The sequence below is a fragment of the Durio zibethinus genome, chromosome 21 (assembly GCF_047325235.1).
Source record: "Durio zibethinus cultivar Kanyao isolate XHJ-2024 chromosome 21, ASM4732523v1, whole genome shotgun sequence".
NCBI classification, from domain to species: Eukaryota; Viridiplantae; Streptophyta; class Magnoliopsida; order Malvales; family Malvaceae; genus Durio; species Durio zibethinus.
In genome coordinates, this window is record NC_143182.1 from 5,157,214 (window position 1) to 5,176,250 (window position 19,037).

General features: G+C 34.3%; 3 protein-coding genes across 12 annotated transcripts; 2 read left to right on the forward strand and 1 right to left on the reverse strand.

The window, feature by feature from the left end:
- The first annotated feature begins 1,685 nt into the window (after window positions 1-1,685).
- LOC111305059 (U3 ribonucleoprotein (Utp) family protein) lies at window positions 1,686-7,760 on the forward strand. The gene is made up of 11 exons (XM_022902224.2): window positions 1,686-2,143; window positions 2,673-2,847; window positions 3,454-3,932; window positions 4,667-4,888; window positions 5,020-5,340; window positions 5,444-5,794; window positions 5,888-5,968; window positions 6,056-6,139; window positions 6,231-6,602; window positions 7,012-7,143; window positions 7,307-7,760. Exons 1-11 carry the CDS (start codon window positions 1,805-1,807, stop codon window positions 7,451-7,453), a joined length of 2,703 nt encoding a protein of 900 aa, XP_022757959.2. The 5' UTR covers window positions 1,686-1,804; the 3' UTR covers window positions 7,454-7,760.
- Window positions 7,761-7,812: 52 nt separating this feature from the next.
- GCP4 (GAMMA-TUBULIN COMPLEX PROTEIN 4) lies at window positions 7,813-15,174 on the forward strand. Of its 10 annotated transcripts, none has more exons than XM_022902226.2 (18): window positions 7,813-7,948; window positions 8,107-8,360; window positions 8,455-8,773; window positions 8,859-8,995; window positions 9,399-9,497; window positions 9,654-9,783; window positions 10,392-10,661; window positions 10,752-10,832; window positions 10,904-10,987; window positions 11,205-11,291; window positions 11,447-11,502; window positions 11,589-11,759; window positions 11,936-12,161; window positions 13,013-13,101; window positions 13,470-13,623; window positions 14,105-14,227; window positions 14,324-14,417; window positions 14,566-14,896. In XM_022902226.2, the coding sequence occupies exons 2-17, from the start codon at window positions 8,191-8,193 to the stop codon at window positions 14,390-14,392; spliced, it is 2,265 nt and encodes a 754-aa protein (XP_022757961.2). In that variant the 5' UTR covers window positions 7,813-7,948; window positions 8,107-8,190; the 3' UTR covers window positions 14,393-14,417; window positions 14,566-14,896. The 10 variants fall into 10 exon arrangements, 8 of the variants coding, with proteins under 8 accessions (XP_022757961.2, XP_022757963.2, XP_022757964.2 ...); XR_016331767.1 differs by lacking the exon at window positions 7,813-7,948 and adding an exon at window positions 14,983-15,174 and having other exon boundaries at window positions 7,990-8,360; window positions 8,482-8,773; window positions 9,663-9,783; window positions 14,566-14,818; XR_016331768.1 differs by lacking the exon at window positions 7,813-7,948 and having other exon boundaries at window positions 8,004-8,360; window positions 9,663-9,783; window positions 12,629-13,101.
- A 620-nt stretch (window positions 15,175-15,794) lies between these two features.
- On the reverse strand, window positions 15,795-18,081 carry LOC111306055 (S-adenosyl-L-methionine-dependent methyltransferases superfamily protein). The gene is made up of 7 exons (XM_022903958.2): window positions 17,809-18,081; window positions 17,573-17,724; window positions 17,376-17,496; window positions 17,053-17,177; window positions 16,831-16,959; window positions 16,575-16,739; window positions 15,795-16,093 (listed from the first exon to the last, which is right to left on the reverse strand). The coding sequence occupies exons 1-7, from the start codon at window positions 18,029-18,031 to the stop codon at window positions 16,022-16,024; spliced, it is 987 nt and encodes a 328-aa protein (XP_022759693.1). The 5' UTR covers window positions 18,032-18,081; the 3' UTR covers window positions 15,795-16,021.
- Between the last annotated feature and the right edge of the window lie 956 nt (window positions 18,082-19,037).

Genomic DNA, 19,037 nt, shown 5'->3' on the forward strand with positions numbered 1-19,037 from the left:
TACATTCACTGTGCTGAAGCCCCCAAAAAAAATATAATTAAAGCCCAATTGCAGGAACACAATCTCCTCGGTCACCACGTTGAATAAACAAGGAAGAGAGATCATCAGCGTTTGTGGTCTGAGGTTTTAAGTCAGGGTCGCGTCTGGCCCTGATGCATGTGCCACTCTTTGACATTGAGATTGCTAGCTGTTTCAATGATATCCGAGTTCAGAAAACTTCATTGCTATATACGTACCTTTTATGGCTGGGAGGGAATTAATTAAGAATGATTAGTTTAATTTTTGTTTCTTAAGATATCAATCATCGTGGTATGATTAATTATAACAAAACTAGCATCACATAAAAAGTTACTTTACAATGCTTTGTCGGATAACCAAAGTACAGTTTAAATGGCACTTTGGATTTATACAAAAGATTAAATTTCAAATTTACAGTGAAAAAAATACTCTTTAATGTGTATTGAATTTGTTCAAGCGCGAGGAAGCATGAATTATATGCATGACAGGGCGAGCATATCATTCTTAAATTGGCAAAATCATTAATTATTATAAATGTAACGCATTTCCTTGTCATTCGAGTATGCAATTCTAAAATTTCTAAAATATCCGATGAATTATATTTAAATCAAATTTTATTATGTAAATAGAGTAATGCAGTTAAGCCAACAATCATATGATTCGATAGAGTGTTGAAATCTCGGTTTTAGTGATCAAACTTTAATATTTAACAATCTCAAATATATATATATATAAAATAATGGTTGACAAAAAAATCAAACTGTATATTAAAATGGTGTGAGTAATAATTCATCCTTCAATGTAACATAAGATTATTGTGTTGATTTTATTTATCAAAACTGAATGCTCCACGTCAGAGCAAAGGCTACATACTTTTCAAATTTCCTAATATTATTATTACAAAAATAGAATTACATTGTGAAAATGCAAAACTAAATTTGATTAAGTTGGAATACTAATTATATTGTTAAAAGGAGAGGGATTAACTTATACTAATGTAAGACTAACAAATTTTGAAAATTTTTTAATCATTGACCATTTCAATAGATCAAAACAATGAAAGAGTTAAGCGAACAAGGAAAAAAAATGAATTAATCTCATTCTTTAAATATATTAAAATGAATAATTAAAATATATAAAATTTTTCGGTGTAAATTGATGGCTCCTCCCTTTAAAATGTAAAATATCAATTTAAATATGATTTTGATGTAAGCAAGCTCATGTTTGCTTTTATATGGAGAAATTTATCCTGGAAGAATAGAAATCTAAAATGAAAAACGTTAAAGGCCTGCATTTTTTTGGACAACAATTTGCATTCTCCATTTCAATTATCTATCCCTTTGTTCTAATTTCTTTTTTATTTACTTATTTAGTTATTTATTATATTTTTATTAAATTGAAAAATAAATTTTTAGAAATAATTTATTAAATTATTGCTGGCATGATTTTCCATAAAAATATTTTTAATTGCAATATTAGTTGTTACAGGAGGTGATTGGTCAATTTTAGGGTTACAGTTTAGCCCATCTTATATATCGAGCCCACCCACTCGCCCTTGTTTAAACAGACTTAATGGGCTTTGACCCATTATTTTATAAAGGGTCGATTTTAACCCTAATCGGAAGTTCACCTGCATACGTTCGAGAGAGGGTCGGGTCAAGTTGTTTAGCCTCCAAATTCTTAAATCATAGTAAATCTCTCTGCTCTTTCACTGAGAAACCCCCATTTTTTTTCGCCGCTCGAAACAAAGCGCTACCACTACCAACACCACAACCTCTGCTTAGCAATGGCAGATAAGAAGCGGAAAGAGAGAGCCGGAGGCGGCGGATCCAGAACTAACAAAAAGTTAGAAAAGAATTCGAACTCCAAAGGCCTAACCAAGAATAATAAGAATAAAACCGACATGAGAAAGAAGAGAACAGGTCCCCATTTGCCTTCTGCGCTGCGAACGGAGCTCGACCGTCTGAACAATAGAATCTCATCCAACAGCGATGACGAAATTGATTCGGATGTTGGAAACGATGTTTATGAGTACGAAGAAGAAGTTCCCCAAGAAGAGTCCCGGAAAAATCGTCGTTTCGACCCTGTTGAGAACTATGAATACGAGCTTCCTGAGGATTTTGAGGTTCGCCTTTAACTTTTTTGCTAGTTTAAGTGAATTTTCTGTCAATTTTGTTTCACGATAATTTTATTAATGCTCTAGGGTTTATCATATTTTCATTAATAAAAAACGCTTTTCAATTGTGGAATTTAGGGATTCGGATTCTATCTTTTGCTCAATTTTCAAATTTAATTATTTTTCTTAAAAACAAATCACAAATCTGATAAATTAAGCTATATTGGTCGAAGTTAGAAGCGAAATTGAGGTCGAATAATGTTAAGATCCCGATTCATAGTTTAATTTGAATATCAAACTGCTGATTGCTTCTTGAAGTAATCATTATGCACCGATTCCCTAATTTGGGGGAAGTAAGAGTAATAGCAGATATGGTTTTGCTGTATCTAATAAGTATTTTGATAACATTAGTCGTTATCATACATCTCACTTTCTCCTTCTAATCTTTTGTAGGAGATCATCTTAGCCTGCATAATGAATTCTTGTTCCTTATTTTTATTTGTTTTATGTTTATTAGTTTCTTCTTTTTCTCATATAGGATGAAGATGTGTCATCGGATGATGATGTTGACAACGACAACTTTGATGATGGTGGAAATAAGGGGACTCAAAATGAAGATGTTGATGGCAGTGATGGGGTTGAAGAGGAAGATGATGAAAGGCACTTGAGGATGTTGCAAGGAATCACTGGAATGTCAAGTGATGCCTTTGAACGTAAGACTTTATTGAATTTACATTGTGGGATAAGTATGAGGTTTACTGATCAACCAAGTTCAATGACCTATGTATGTTTTTAATGGTTTTAGGGCTCCAGTTGACAGATTTTGCATCTCAGTCTTCTTATCAATTAATTATACAATGTCTAAAAGTTTCAACCAAGTTGAATGACCTATGTATGTTTTTTAATGATTGTAGGGCTCTAATTGACAGATTTTGCATCTCAATCTTCTTATCAATTAATTATACTATCTTTAAAATTTTCTACCAATGTTGTTGTTTAAAAATTGTAATAAATGTTCTCTCAACGTGATTGATGTTTGTCTGACCTGGACTTAGCACCTGCATTTTATGCAAAAATTCTTGTCTACTCAACATAGTTATCCATCTTAAACTTATATTTGTATATAGCAGTTCTCAGGTACATATATTGAAATGTTATATTTTAACTGAATTGCAATGGTTAAAAATACCGCTCTTAACTGGAAAATGTGTTAACTTAGTCCAAAAGAAATTTTTTTGGGAACTATTCATGTGGGCATTGGGGAGTTACCTTTATACTATTTAGTTGACATGTGTGATCTCAAAATTTTATCATTGTAGGCAAGAAAAAGAAAAATAATGTGGTTATATCTGAGGCACATCCTGAGTCAGAATATAATCCTACTCGTGATGTTCTTGAGGGTGATGGCCACATTACAGTTCAAGATCTTTTGGGCCCTATTCAAGGAAAACCAGGATATAGCAAACTTAGAAAAAGAGTCCAACACATGGACAGAAAGTCTACATCTATTCAAGCTCCACTTCCAAAGGCAGATAGAGAGAAGTTGGAGAGGATGGCGGTGTATGAACATTCAAAGAAAGATATTACCAAGTGGGAACATCTCGTCAAAAGGAATAGAGAAGCTCCTACTATTTTTTTTGGTGAAGATGTAGATTTGGGATTTTCAACTGTGGGGGCGATAGCTTCTGAATTTGAGCCTAGATCTGAGTTTGAGAAGAAAATTGCTACATTGGTTTATGATGAAAAAGTTATGGAAGCTCACAAAGCAGATGGTTCCAAGCTTCTGGAATTAAACAAGGTATGGGCATTTTAGACCTTTTTTGTTCACTAAATCTGGCATTTGGTTATTTTTATAGGGTTGTAAATGCCTCTCCTTTTGATCATAAGCTTTATATAACAAATTTCTCCTTGCTGAGTAACTTTTTCCTAATGTTTGTGATAATTTTCATCGTGATCTTTTAATTAATTAAAAACTACTGACTACGTTAAATTACTGCTTGTCTTAACAAGGTATAGTACATTGTCTACAACCACATTCATATTTTTGAAGATTCTCAGACATACTTGAGTGCTTTTATCCATCTTTGATCCAACTGAATGAACATTGGCATTTAATGTTTGATTACAGATATTTAAGTATCTTTTTTGTGGATTTTGGACTCAACTTTTCTTTTAATTCAGACTGTTGGCATGCCTTTTTTCTTAATAAAATTTTCAGGAATATTTTTATACTGACATTATGAGCTCTGACAAGATTGCACTAGAACGTTGAAGAAGTCTTTAAATCAACTGAGATCATCATGTTCTATGTGAATGGAAGGGATTTGTCATTTAGCTTGTCATTTTTTGAACTTTTTCTACATAATATGTAAATAAATTCAAATGGATCTTTAATTTGTTATATTTTCAATGGTCTTTGTTCTATTTCATTGAGTATAATGTGCAAATGTTGATATGTCACTACTAAAAAATTCAGTTGTTAAGATCTACAATATTTTTCAAGTGTATCTGGTCTTCATCGGTGCTTGGCAGATATCTGTGGAAGATTACATGAAGCACCGGGCTCATATCGCCAAAATGCGCAGTCTTCTTTTTCATCATGAAATGAAGAGGAAACGCATCAAAAAGATCAAGTCCAAAACCTATCATCGTTTAAAAAATAAGGATAAAGCAAAAGCAGCATCCGTGGAAATGCTGATGGATCCAGAGGCAGCCAAAGAGCAGGCTAGGAAGCAAGAGTTCAAACGGGCTGAGGTGATCAATCATCTTCCTTGATTTTCATAAATGTTCTGTTCTTCAAACAATATTTTTTCATCTGTGCTTACCCAAAAATCAATTAAAAAATGTGGAATCTTGACTTTTCTCTCTATTACTTGATGACGCAGGAGCGAATGACTTTGAAGCACAAAAATAAGTCAAAGTGGGCAAGGCGTAATTTAGAGCGTGGTTTGAATACCCAGGATGAAGGTACTCGAGCAGCTATGGCTGAACAGCTTAACCATCATGCTCTTTTGACAAGAAAAATTAACACTGTTAAGGGCAGTAGTAGCAGCAGCAGCAGTGATAGCAGTAGTGATGAGGATGATGAGGGTTCAGACCAGGATAGGGCATCTGAGTTGCTAGAAAGAGCAAAAGAGAAGACACTGAAAGTATTAGAAGATGATGAGGAAATGTCAAACTCTGGAGTTCTTTCTTTACCTTTCATGGTATTTGTTTCTGCTTTTTCATTTGGACTGTTAAAAACTTGCCTATAAGTTGTATTTGTTCATTTTTTTTCTGATATATTGTGCCTCATTTGTTATGTATTAGGTTCGTGGAATGAAGAAAAGAAGGGAAGTAGCGATTGATGAAGCTAAGCTTGCTCTTCAGGAGTATGAGCAATTGGAGGGTACAGATGGTGCTGTAAATTCTAAATCAGCCACTGCAAGTGGTAGAAGGGTCTTCGGTATGACTAAAAATGAAGATCCAGAATCTAACAATAAGACCAAAACTGATAACAACAATAATAAGATGAAAATGGATAATTATTATGGTAATAGTGATAGTGAAGATGATTTGGAAGCCAAAGAGAATCTTAACATTGAGGGTGGCAGAAAAAATGATGTTGACTCTAATTCTGTTAAAGAAGCTGCTGATGTTCATCAGGACTCTGTATTCAAGGTAATATAGCTTCTGATTTTCTTGTGGCCTTCCCTTTTTCAAATCTTTTACTCCTTGAGGGTGACAGATATTACTGTTTTTCATGATTCACAGAATTTTGATGACATTGTTAGAGACCCAGGTTCAAAATCAACATATGAAGTTGCTATTTTCGCCTCAGACTCATGGAGAAAGGTTATGCTTTGCTATCATTTTTTTCTTGTATTCTTAAATGCAGATTAAGCTAGTGTTCATCGCTAACTGATCTGTATATAATGGCAGATGAAAAGTGGGAACGGAGTGGATACAAATGTCAAAAAGTCACAAGACGTCAAGGAACCTATTGTGCATGATCAAGACTTGGAGGTTTGATCGCTTTGATACTTTTTAATTGGTTTACCTTCTTGTGCTTTGGCAGCTCCTTATTGTCCTGTTTCTTTTCTTGGAAACTCTGAAGGAGGGAGAAGAGGAAAGTGATTCAGATAGTGAAGGACAAATGATGGATGGGGTTTTGTCCTCTGGCCCCAAAGAATCATATAAACTCCCTTCTCAATCAGAACTCATTCGACATGCTTTTGCTGGTGATGATGTAGAGGAAGAATTTGAGAAGGATAAACAGGAGATCTTGAATGAGGAGAACCCTGAACCTGATAAACCTGTTTTGCTCCCTGGTTGGGGTCAATGGACTCATGTGCAGCAAAAAGAAGGTTTGCCTTCATGGATGCTTAAAGCACATGACGATGCAAAGCGGAAGAGGGAAGAAATTCTTAAGAAAAGGAAGGATGCACATCTCAAACATGTCATTATCTCTGAAAAGTTGGATAAAAAAGTAAGTGTTAGTTTTTTTTATTCAATGTCCATCTCTACATATACTAAGGTGATTTAAATGGGAATATTAAAGTTTAAAATTATGTAGCCAGAAAACTTAATTGCTAGTTTCTGTGAAATTGAAATTCTATCCAGAGAAAATGATAATAGTTTGTTGATTATTTTTTAATATAGAAATAAACTGCATTGTCAACTTGTCGTACTAGTAAATATATTTGATTGTGTCAAATGTACCAATTTCATTAAATAACTTCCATCACAAAGTCTTCACAAGATCTGCCTATTTCATTCATTCCAATGTGGAGATGTCTAATTGCACTCTGTTTTCTTTTGTCCATAGTCTAATTGCGCTCTTTCTGGTGGTCAAGTGTTATTCTCTTTCTTAATTTTTCTGTATTTGTATTTGACAGGCTGAGAAATTGCAAACAAAAACTTTGCCCTACCCTTTCACATCCAAGGAGCTTTTTGAGCAGAGTATGCGCATGCCAATTGGATCTGAATCAAACCCAGAGACAGCAATCAGAGCTCTTAATCGGCCAGAAGTAAGTTATTCAATCTTTTCAAAATGAATAATCCTCAAAATCTCTTTTATTTTTTCTTATCTCTCCCCGTTTTTATTCTCCCTGTTCCTCATATGCATTCCTTGCATTCATAATGGCTACCCTGGTTCCCTATTATTTTATCTCCTTGCTTGTGTTGGTGCAGGTGGTGAAGAAACCTGGTGTAATTATAAAACCAATCAAATTTGAGGAGGTGCATGGGCATGAAAAATCAGAGGATCACAAACGGAGTGGGCAAAAACGAAAGACAAATAGAATTAAAGGTGCTGTTGGCAAGAACAAGAAACAATAAAGATAACTAATTCTCATGCTTTCCAAAAATGCTTTTTTGGTCCAGAAAGATTGATGTTTGAAGGATAAAGAATGAAGAGTTCTTTTCTGTTATTTGTAATTGGCGGAGCTTAGTTCCTAAGCTTGTAAAGCTAGAGCTTAAGTGATTTGAGATGGGCGGGAGTCAGAATTTGCTAGGTTTTGATTTAGTTTTTGAAGGGTGCGGTGCTAAATTTTGTTCAAGTTATTGTTTCTAATCCACAAAATGTTAGTGGTGTAAACAAACATAGCAATTTTTTTTCCAGGCAAAAAGATAAATTATTAATTAATGAAGTGCAGTACATTAGAGGAATTTAAACCATATATTTTCCTCCTCTCCAGCTTGAAAAATCAGTTGTCAATTGAATCAGCGCCTGAAAGTTCAACCTTGAAGCCTTCCAAGTTCCAACTATTTATTTGTACGAGTGTTGACTGGTAGGACTTGATTGTCGGCCCGGCCCAAAAGCTAAAAGAGAAGGTGAGATGTTATTAGTGCTCCTTATAAGAAAGGGCCAAACCGCACTAATGATGTTGTAGTGCAGTGGTGAGATGAGCCGGCAGGGTTAAATCACCCGACATTTTGGAGGCTAACTTATAATTCAAAATTATTTACCGATACTGAACTTTACTTTGCAGTTGTTGGTGAACGGAAGAGCCATGAATTCTCTCTGATTGCCTTCCGTTTTGCAAAAAAATAAAATAAAATAAAAAAGGTGGAAAATGCTGCACGAGCTTTTACTAGCACTTGTTGGTTACACCGGAGATCTCATAATCGACGAGCGAGAACATCATAAATCTCTCGGCATTCACTTATCCCCTGACGCCACCGTCTCCAATCAACGCTCCTTCAAGCTTGCTTCCGATATCTCCTTCATCGACCCCAGCGAAAGGTCTTTTCTTTTTTTTTTTTTCTTTTAAAGAAAATTTCCATTTTCAATTTTCTTAATTATCCAAAACCCTTTCTTTTTCCAATTCCATTGCTAGGGTTTCTTACGAATGCTTTTGGGCCAGGGATCTGATCGATAGGCTAATTACGCTAGGGTTTTACTACCGAGAGCTCGATCGCTTTGCCACGATCTCCCGAAATTTAAGCTGGGTAAGGTCTGCTGATGTTTCTCCTTTGGACAGATCCTCTGAGTTGTCCAATCCTAAAACCGAGAAACCAAGCGTTTATCGCAGAGCCATTGCTAATGGCCTGGTGGAGATCCTCTCTGTCTATAGGTCTGCTGTTCTTCAAATCGAGCAGAAATTGTTGTCGGAAACCATACCCATTTTGGCAACTGTCACTCAGGGCCTCAATAAGGTTTCATTAAATCACATCATGTAGCAGATTTAAGTTCCCATTTGCTCATTATTCTCAGTTTATAAGCTTATTCTTTTGCTTGCAGTTCTTTGTTATTTTGCCACCTTTGTACGAGCTTGTTCTAGAGATTGAGCGTGATGATATACGTGGAGGACAGCTTCTTAACCTTTTACACAAACGCTGCCACTGTGGGGTGCCCGAATTGCAAGCCTGCATTCAAAGGTATTCACTTTTCTTTCTTTTTTCTTTTAATAAAAAATACTCTCAAATAATTAGTCTCCATTTCTTGTTTAAAAATGCCAACTAGTTTTCTTAACGTTAGTACTATCCTTTTTGTACTTTTATGTGTCTCTAGTTAGAATTTGTATTGTAATTAAGAAGTGAATTTATTACATTCCTCAATATGCTGAGATGATTAATTGAGATTAGAACAATGAATATGATGCAAAATTTTATATGCTTAGTTTTCAGTGTTCATGTAAATGCTTGTGAATGGCTGGGGCAACGTTTATGCCTGGTTTATAATGGAACTGTCTTCAAATATGTTTAGTTATAATTGTGTGTTAATTGTTTAAAAATGCTAGAATCCTTCTAATCAGCTTGTAAACTAATTCCTGAACCATAGGCTTCTTTGGCATGGTCATCAAGTGTTGTATAACCAACTTGCATCATGGATGGTTTATGGGATTCTTCAAGACCAGCATGGAGAATTTTTCATTAGAAGGTAAGGACTAAAACAGTATATGTTTTCCCTTTTTGTTTAAAAAAATATATATTTTTCTAGATCTTATAAAACTCATTGTTGTTTGTGGAATCTTGCATTAACATTCTCTTTGATTTTGTTTGTCCTTACACATTGGAAACTGGTTGATAATCATAGTACTTTCAGGCAGGAAGATCAAGATGTTGAGTATGGTTCATCTATCTCAGATACATCTGAAAAGTTGTCACGCATGTCAACTGATGATACATCTTTAACAGATTGGCACTTGGGCTTTCATATATTCCTGGTATTTTAGAGCTGTCTCTTGATTGTTTTTGTTTCTTATATTTTGTCATCAAATTTTTGCAAATTTCTGTTCATTGTTTTAGCCAAAATGAATTATGAACTAGTTGGAAAGGGGAAACATAATTCAAGGGTCTGTGGTCAATTACCATACTGTAAAGCGTCATTCTTCTGGCTGGAGTGACGACGTTGAGCAATCACATTGTCTTTACAAGAGCAACATTAACAGTTGCAGAATGAGATCTGAAATGCCTGATGCAATCACATTTGAGCATTTATTTAGCAATATGTTAGTATGGTAGGAGACATTACTCACTTTATTTGGATTTATTGATGAAGGCATCAGTGTCCATAGATGAACAGCATCGCCACTGGTTCTTTGATTTGCAATAATTAAGAAACATGGATTTGTGCCTGAATTTTCTTGTTAGGTTAAATATGAATGTCAACAAACTAGTAATCTACGTCCTGTTACTATGAACCTGTAAGTTAAATGGAAGGAAACCTGGAAATAAGTCTCTAGATAAAAAATATTTGGTGGATGCTTCTTTCAAAGTGTTCTTAGTTTTTTTGCTGTTGCAGGCAATTTATACTTTTACTTTTGTTTTGTAGGATATGCTTCCTGAGTATATCCATATGCGTGTTGCAGAGTCTATTCTTTTTGCTGGTAAAGCCATTAGGGTTCTCCGGAACCCAAGTCCTGCCTTTCAGTTTCAGGATGCTGTATATAATCAGCAGACAAAAAAAGGCTCTCAAAAGATTCATGGATCTTCTGGGCATGTTCCTATCCAGAAGGAGCCCTTGGGTGTAAAAATGATTGGAGAAGAATTGCTTCCACAAGCTGAGGCTGATAAGATTGAAAATATGCTTCTAGATCTAAAGGTTTTCTCCCACAGTTATGTAGTATCATATCTACTTATCTGCCTTTAAATTGTGGAAAACCTTTATTAATTGTACATCTATTATATGTAGGAATCATTAGAGTTTCACAAAAGATCATTTGAATGCTCAGTTGACTCTATCCGGGCTGTTGCAGCTAGTCATCTTTGGCAGGTGCTGCATGTCAAACTTGCTAAATGATCTATTTGAAGCCTGTAGTTACTGAATTTGCTCTAATTCTGCAGCTTGTGGTTGTACGTGCTGACTTGAATGGCCACCTGAAGGCTCTAAAAGACTATTTTCTTTTGGCAAAAGGAGATTTTTTCCAGGTAAGGAATGAACCGCATCTATGGCCTTTGCACGCCCCTCCCCCCTCTTCCCCCCCCCCCCCGAAAAAAAAAATGGGAGGGGGGGGGAGAGAAAAAGGGCAAACTTCCTTTAGGTTCTGTGTTCGACTCTTCTCACTTTTTCGACTAGATAAAATGATTTTATTTCCATCTTGCAAATACGTAAAATGTTTTTAATAAATATTTATTATCATTCTAGTGCTTTCTTGAGGAGAGCCGGCAGTTAATGCGCCTACCACCTCGCCAGTCAACTGCTGAAGCCGATCTTATGGTTCCATTTCAGTTGGTATGAGATTGTTTCTAATAACTTGTTTGAAACCAATATATATAATAAATGTAATTATACTTTTTAAATGTGTACACGCATAAGAGCCTTGGCTTATTGAGGTTTCGGATTGAATAACTGTTTTTATGAATTCCTTGGCCCTACTTGCATTGCAGGCAGCCATAAAGACTATTAGTGAGGAAGACAAATATTTTTCTAGAGTATCTTTGCGGTAAGAATCTAGTCATTTTGCTGTTGGTCATGCCATTTCTGTAAATTACAATAGATACGTTCTTAATTGTCTTCCACGTCAATCAGGATGCCTTCATTTGGGATCACAGTGAAATCCTCTCAAGTAGATTTGCCAAAGACAAAAACATATATTGATGGAAGTTCAGAGACATCACTTGATGGTTGGGATGGTATTGCACTTGAATATTCTGTTGATTGGCCTTTACAGCTGTTCTTTACCCAAGAAGTGCTCTCCAAGTAAGATTCAATTGCTTCCTGGGTACCTTATATCTTTCTTATTACTAAATTTCCTTTAGGCAAGTAGCAGCCTTTTGAATTAAGAAATGATAATTATATAAGCATTGATAGGGTTTGCATATATGGTTACATGGTTAAAAGATTTTATATATTTGTTAATCACAATTGTGCTCCAGGTACCGTAGAATTTTCCAATACCTTCTGAGGCTCAAACGAACACAAATGGAATTGGAGAAATCCTGGGCATCTGTTATGCACCAGGATCACACAGATTTTGCCAAACACCGCAATGACCGGATGAACTGCTCTATATCTCAGCCAAGGAGGCAGCGTTTTAGACCAATGTGGCATGTTAGAGAGCATATGGCATTTTTAATCAGAAATCTTCAATTTTATATCCAGGTCCTTGATACTATAGAATTCAAATCATGTGTCTGCTAAATTTTTCTTGAGATTTTTCTATCAAAGAAAGAAAGGGCTTTCGTTATTTGTCCTAGGCATTGTGATTGAGTTGTCCATTTGTGGGCTTGGTTATGTGCTACATCCTTCATTTTACATTTGTAGTTAAACTTTATATCGTTGACTATGGTCTAGGCTGCAGTTACAAAGGCAGCTGAAAGAGTTTGTTCATTGATATAGGTGTTAAATGGGCTTTAGATTTTCATTAAGGGTGCTTGCCGCTTGAAGTTTTGAAGTTAGCAAGACCTCTTGCAGTTATTGGAAATATCTTGACAAAATACTGGCATAATCATGAAAATTCCATTAGGACTGTATGTTTAGTTTGTGACGTGTGCATTGATGTATAGGCAAATATTCTGGTGCAAGTTTCTGACCAAGATTCATTTTGAATGGTTGGGAATTGGGAATAGTATCAACAGATGCGAAGTCTTCGATGACATCTTCAGTGTTGCGTCATAGGTGGATGAATAACCTCTACACCAATGAATAACTTCAAACACCAATATCATGGATCCTAGTGGAAACAAGTTGTGAGAATATTTACTGGCAAGGGAAATCAAATATCACCACTTCTGAAAGATTCCTATATGGTTTGACCAGACAAATATTGATATAGATTCCTTTTGAGTTTTGTAAAGATGCTCTTAAATGACACTGAGAATTAAATACCCAATATTTTATCAGTTTTGGTTATTCTCACTTCTTCAATATAGATATGTTCTTTTGTTTATGTATTTATATTTTATTCATTTCATGTATCCTTCATAATAGATATTTTATCTTTTCTATTTTAGGTTGATGTGATAGAATCTCAATGGAATGTTTTGCAATCTCATATTCAAGATTCTCATGACTTCACTGAACTTGTGGGTTTCCATCAAGAGTAAGTAGGATGAATTCTTTATATTAGCATCATTCTTCTGAATATTTGGATGCGATGTAAGCCTGTAAATGATGTGCTAATTTACATGGAATGACAAAACCTAAATATTGATCATTAGTCCTTGTTACTATTAATAAGGACTTGATTTATGTGAATTTCATATAAATCATCTCAAAGTATGTTTTGGCCTTTTGGGTCACTATTGTTTATTTCTTCAAAATCATTGTATATTATCCAATATAATTTGTTTAAGTAGAATGAATTTATGCATGCTCACATAAATTGGTGTTTTTCTTTTAATTCTTTTGGTTTTCTTGCCAAACATTGATGATGTGCTGAAGGTTTGCATGTTCTTAACATTGTTCTAGGTATTTATCAGCTTTAATTTCTCAGTCTTTCTTGGACATTGGCTCCGTGTCAAGAATATTGGATAGCATTATGACCCTTTGCCTGCAGTTCTGCTGGAACATTGAGAACCAAGAAAGCAGTCAAAATACATCTGAACTAGAGCGTATAACTGAGGTACCCATATCTCTCATCTCTTATTTGTTTATGTAGGTAGCACTGGCAAGAATATGCATTTTGAATTAGTGAATATGATGGATATGTGCCTTTAAATTTTCAGATGTTGATTCACTGTTGCAATTTATGCTTTAGTTGGTTTCTGACAATTTGCCTTGGATTTTTAACACTTTTACTTAGGATAGGTCAAATCTTCACGTAAGGAAAAAAAAAAAAGGGTTGTTAATTCTCTCTTTGAAAGAAGAAAAAAAATATATTTTTGAAAGACTTTGTGAAATGTAAAGAAACAATTAGGTTGGTTTGCCACTTGCTACTAATAGTGGGAGCAGACTTCCATCTCTGCATACTTCAGAAGCTGTCATACTCCTCATTTCTGATAGATATTGTTTTAATTAGCTTGTGATTAGCTATACTCTTATTAATTCATGTTCTTAGTTGCATGGCCCTGTATTTCAAAGACATTGTTCTTAACCTTTTTCAGGAATTTAACAAGAAATCAAACTCTCTATATACCATATTGCGCAGTAGCAGGCTTGCTGGGAGTCAGCGAGCTCCATTTCTAAGACGTTTCCTTTTGCGTATGAATTTTAATTCCTTCTTTGAGGTAATTTCTGTATACATGTATACATATGCCAGTCTTTCAGATACTCAGAATTTAGATTCTGTACTTTTCTTACATGGTATTTTCTTCTACTAACAGGCAACTGCAAGGGGTGTACTGAATGTTGTTAGACCACGCCCATCGCTTCCTGTTTTAAATCAGCAATAGCTTTTGATCATAGGAAATGTCTGAGGTAGCTTCTCCTGATTCTTATTTTGAGTTTTCCGTGTGGAGCTGCTTTCTTCTTTTGGTTTGCTGGAGGATTTTGAGCCTGAAGTGCATGCCTATCTTCAGCTTTCTGAATTCCGATTAACCATCTCAATCTGTTACTAATTCTTAAGGTATCTGGCATGAAGATTGCTGCTTGCTACCTGTTGACCATTGAGGAACCATTTTTGAAAGCAATATACATTCGAGGGTGCAGTTTAATCTCTTTATATTATCGGCTTGGTGTGTAATGTACAGTTTATTCACCGCGGTAAGCAATCCTTGTGGCAGATAGGCGGTGTCCCTAAGTGGGAAGCTGGAGTTTTTCAGTTCGACATTGCTTGGTTTTCATTTGGCTACTCTTCTGTGTTACATAAGGCATTCGCGGTAGGTTTCTTTTTCCAATTTTCATTTTAGAGGTGAGATTTTATTATTATAAATGCAATGTATATGGTTTGCAGACTCTCTCTCTCTTTATATATATATATATATATATATATATATGCAATCTAATGTAATTATAAATGCGTAAAAATTTCTAAATGTTGTAGGTATATGGAGCTTGTTTTTGCATTTCTGCACATGGGAGGAGTTACGTTTTATTTGATTTCAAGCGCATTATAGTATTTGGAATCTGTTAATATTCTCAATACTTTAAAGATGTATTTAATATACAAAATTATGATAAGATAGGATAAAATTATATTACAAATAAAATTAAATTAAATAAAATTAGTTTATTATGTGTTTGATGTTTGTAAAAATAATGATAATAAGATAATTTATTTATTGATCAAAATGATTTTTTTTTAAATTTATACATTTAAATGATTAATGTAATTTTTAAAAATATAATAAAATATATAAATTTAATTTTATGAATTAAAAATAATTTTTTTTATTTAAAAAAAATTATTTTGTATCAATAAGATGATTAATTTTTATTATAATATTATTTTTTAAAACATAAATTAAATATAATATAAACTAATTATTGTTTTATTTTATTCATCATCTTATCAACCGTAACCTGACACAGTTTTATGTTAATTGTAAACATGGCTAACAGAGTTTTGTACGATTGTGTTGTCATTATCATTCTGGCATCCAATTTCAACCGGTTACACTCTTGTTGCTTGCCCCGTCAATAATTAGAGTACAGCGATTTGGGCTGCAGCGTACATGATTTCTCTTTTTATTATTTTTTTGCACTAGTCTCTAATTATTTAAATTTAAACAATAAAATAAAAATGGTAGAGGAACACTCTCACGATGCATCTTAAAATGGCATGCACTTGATGGACAGATCAAACCAAAAAATCTATTAATAAAAGAAAAGAACCACTTGCTTGCTAAGGCTATAACTTTCAAGATCTCCCAATCTCTAAAGATTGGTTGCCGACTCATGGAATGTTTAGATAAACATAAGCATACATAAGCAATAGTAGTAGTAGTAATAATAAGCAAAGAATATTACAGCCAATTCGGAAAATTGGCAAGAAATAATAAAATAGAAGGAAGAGAATATCATTGCAGCCTTCGACCAGAGAGAAAAAAAAAAAAAAAAAAAAAGGAATCTTGTATTTACATTTAGAGCTCCTCAAACCCTTCCTCGTCTCCATCTTCCTCCACCCTCTGAAACTCTCTCCTCCAAGTTTCCATCTTTGCAAAAACGCAAATACATCATTAGTTACATCAGTCAACCTCAAACCATTAACGTAGTTTTAACCAATAACAGTTCATATGAGGATGTACAACATGAAAGCAAGCAACAAACTAATCAGAAAAAAATTTTTCTAGAAAAGAGGTATTGATCCAAAAGATGTGAATAAAATTATGAACTAAAAGAGCATCGTTATCTTACGATCAATAAAATGCTAAGGATAACAAAATCCATTGGAATCAGTTAGGGCAGCAATTACACTAGATGATAGAGAACCAATTTGGAATTTTGGGATTCAAAAGGTTTTAAATTCAATACATTATATTCTATGGAAGACATTTTTATGATTAATATTAAAAATATGAATGTACATGTGGACTCCACATAAATTGATTATGTGAAATGTAATGACCCCTTTCCCAGCATGTAAACTAATGCACTGTGATCCTTTACAATTTGAACCAGAAACAGTGGCAGTACCTGATCATCCGAAAATCGTAATTGCTCTGCAACAAATAGTATGTTCTCGTAATCTCCTGGTTTTACTACCTTCCCTAAACTTCTAGCCACTTCATTGTAGCTAATCATGCTTACCTTGAAACCATTGCTCATAAAAAGATTGTTCATCCATTCCTTTGTACTAGACTGCAACACAAAAACCGGCCAACAGGGAATGCGTTCCCCAAAGAAAAGCAATTTAAGAATAAATACAGTTATGAAAATACAACAAGCTGACCTTGCTACCAAATTCAGTTTCTGCCAACCATGCAGGCAACTCTCCCAAGAAGAGACACCCATTCATAGCCATTCCACTGACTATGAATAAAATCTCTTCAAAACTCGCTAGAGTCATCACAGGCAGTCCCTGCCGAACATGAAAGAAAAGAAAATTCCCTCAAAGTTATTCCATACAAGTTTCAGCTGGCAAGTGTTGCAGAGGGAAAAAAGCCTTTATCACCTGTATAGCCCATATGCTTGGACGATTACCATTAAAGCCCTTTTTGCGCAAAGTTTGCTGGATATTAGAGGATTCCAATGGAACATGAAGAAACAAACAGCTTCTTGGGATCTTAGCCCCAATACCTAATTTGTTCAAGGACATCCTCTCAGAACATGTTGAACTACTTGTCTAACCCAAAATCAGCCATATGCGAGAAATTTAGATTGTCATAATTCAAAACATATATATCTCAAAATAAATAGAAAAAATGGAGAATGGATTGTTAGTTTTTTTCTAAAACATATAACAAACTATGCAAAATAAGTCCAACAGTTAGGCACCGTTAAGCTTTTCAGCCGCCTTTTGGAATACCCTTTCAGGGGATATATCAAATATGATGGTTGAGCTTGGCCAGTTAAGCCTATATGGCCGAGTATCCATTCCATCTGATAAAAGAACAACCTGCAATTTATAGGGAAGTTTACTATTCTTCTGCAATTGGTTGACATAACACTATCTAATTCAACCTTAAGCTTACCTGTTTGAGCCCATCCATGTGGTTTACCGTACGAAGCAGCTTATCATCTATGAACTTGGTTGCAATGCAATAATGTTTCAATCGATTCTCCAAATCCATCCGAGTGTGAGATGGTACAAAGCACCCGGCATATGGGTCCACAAAAAGAGGCTCTGCATATTAGTAGCTGCTTTCAGAAACTAGAAAGAAGGCATTATAAAAGGCAGAAATATAGAGAATTGGGGGTTTTTGCTTGCCTCGTCGTTGGGTCTCGTGAAAACGAAGAGAAGCTGAACCGATGGCTGATTGGAGTAACGGGTCATTTTCATCGTTGAGTTGAGCTCTGAATAAACATCCATTTCTCTTTTTCTTTTGGGTGTTGGAAGGGAACGATGGCACGATTGCTGGCGGTGGCGCACATGCAAATCTCAGTAAACATTCCATATAGTCTTTGCCGTTTTGGATGTATTTGTGATTCATACTCACGTCAGGGTTTATCGCTTTTCAGTTTAAAACGGCAGCGATTTGGATAACTTTTCATCATATATCCACTCAACGGTCACCGTACCGTATGGAGCGCAAAGCAGGGCGCGGTCCATGTAGAATATGTCCCTCTTCTTTATTCCTATTGCTACGGGTTTTTTTTTTTTTAATCAATTTTCCCTTTCATGAAAATAAAAAAAATAAAAAAAAAATATAACCTCACTGTTATATAAATGATACATTAATACTCATAAATTATTCGAATTCGATTCGAATAAAACTTAAATTCGATTCGATTATTATCGAGTTTGAATAATTTGACTTATTTATTGAACCAAATTCGAGCATTTTTATATCTGACTCGAATAGTTCATGAGCCTAATCAAATTTTTATATTTTTATATATTTTAATTATTTTAATTGATAAAATATTTCGAACTCGAGTTTGAACTCGAATACAAATAATCAAATTTTTATTGATTATAACGATCAAGCTTATTTTTATATGTTAATCGAGCTTAATCGAACAAGTTTAAATTATTCGATTTTTTCTTGAAACGAGTTCAAATTATAAAAAAAAGTTTAATTGAATTCGAATTGAGTTTTGAATTTTAAATTTATAGTCGAGCTCGAACTAAAATTTAATATTGTATCAATTCAAATTTAATCGATTATACTCTAAAACATAAATCATCAAAGAGTAATGGTGCGTCTCATGCTTGACTTACTGTTAATGGTATAGACATATGTTATAAACTGATGATTTTACCAATAAGTAGTTGGTTCAATCAGTTAAAGTCGTGCTCTTCAATGAAAAAATATTGGGTTCGAATCTTATCGGTGATCATTTATTAGAGTTATCTTAAATGTACGACCTGCAACTATTTATCTTAACTGTCAGGTATGATACCTCTTGTCTTGATCTGAAATATTAAACAACCTATCTATTTTCAAACTTTTTTTATCCAAAAAAAAAAATTGATGATTTTATTTTTGTGTGATT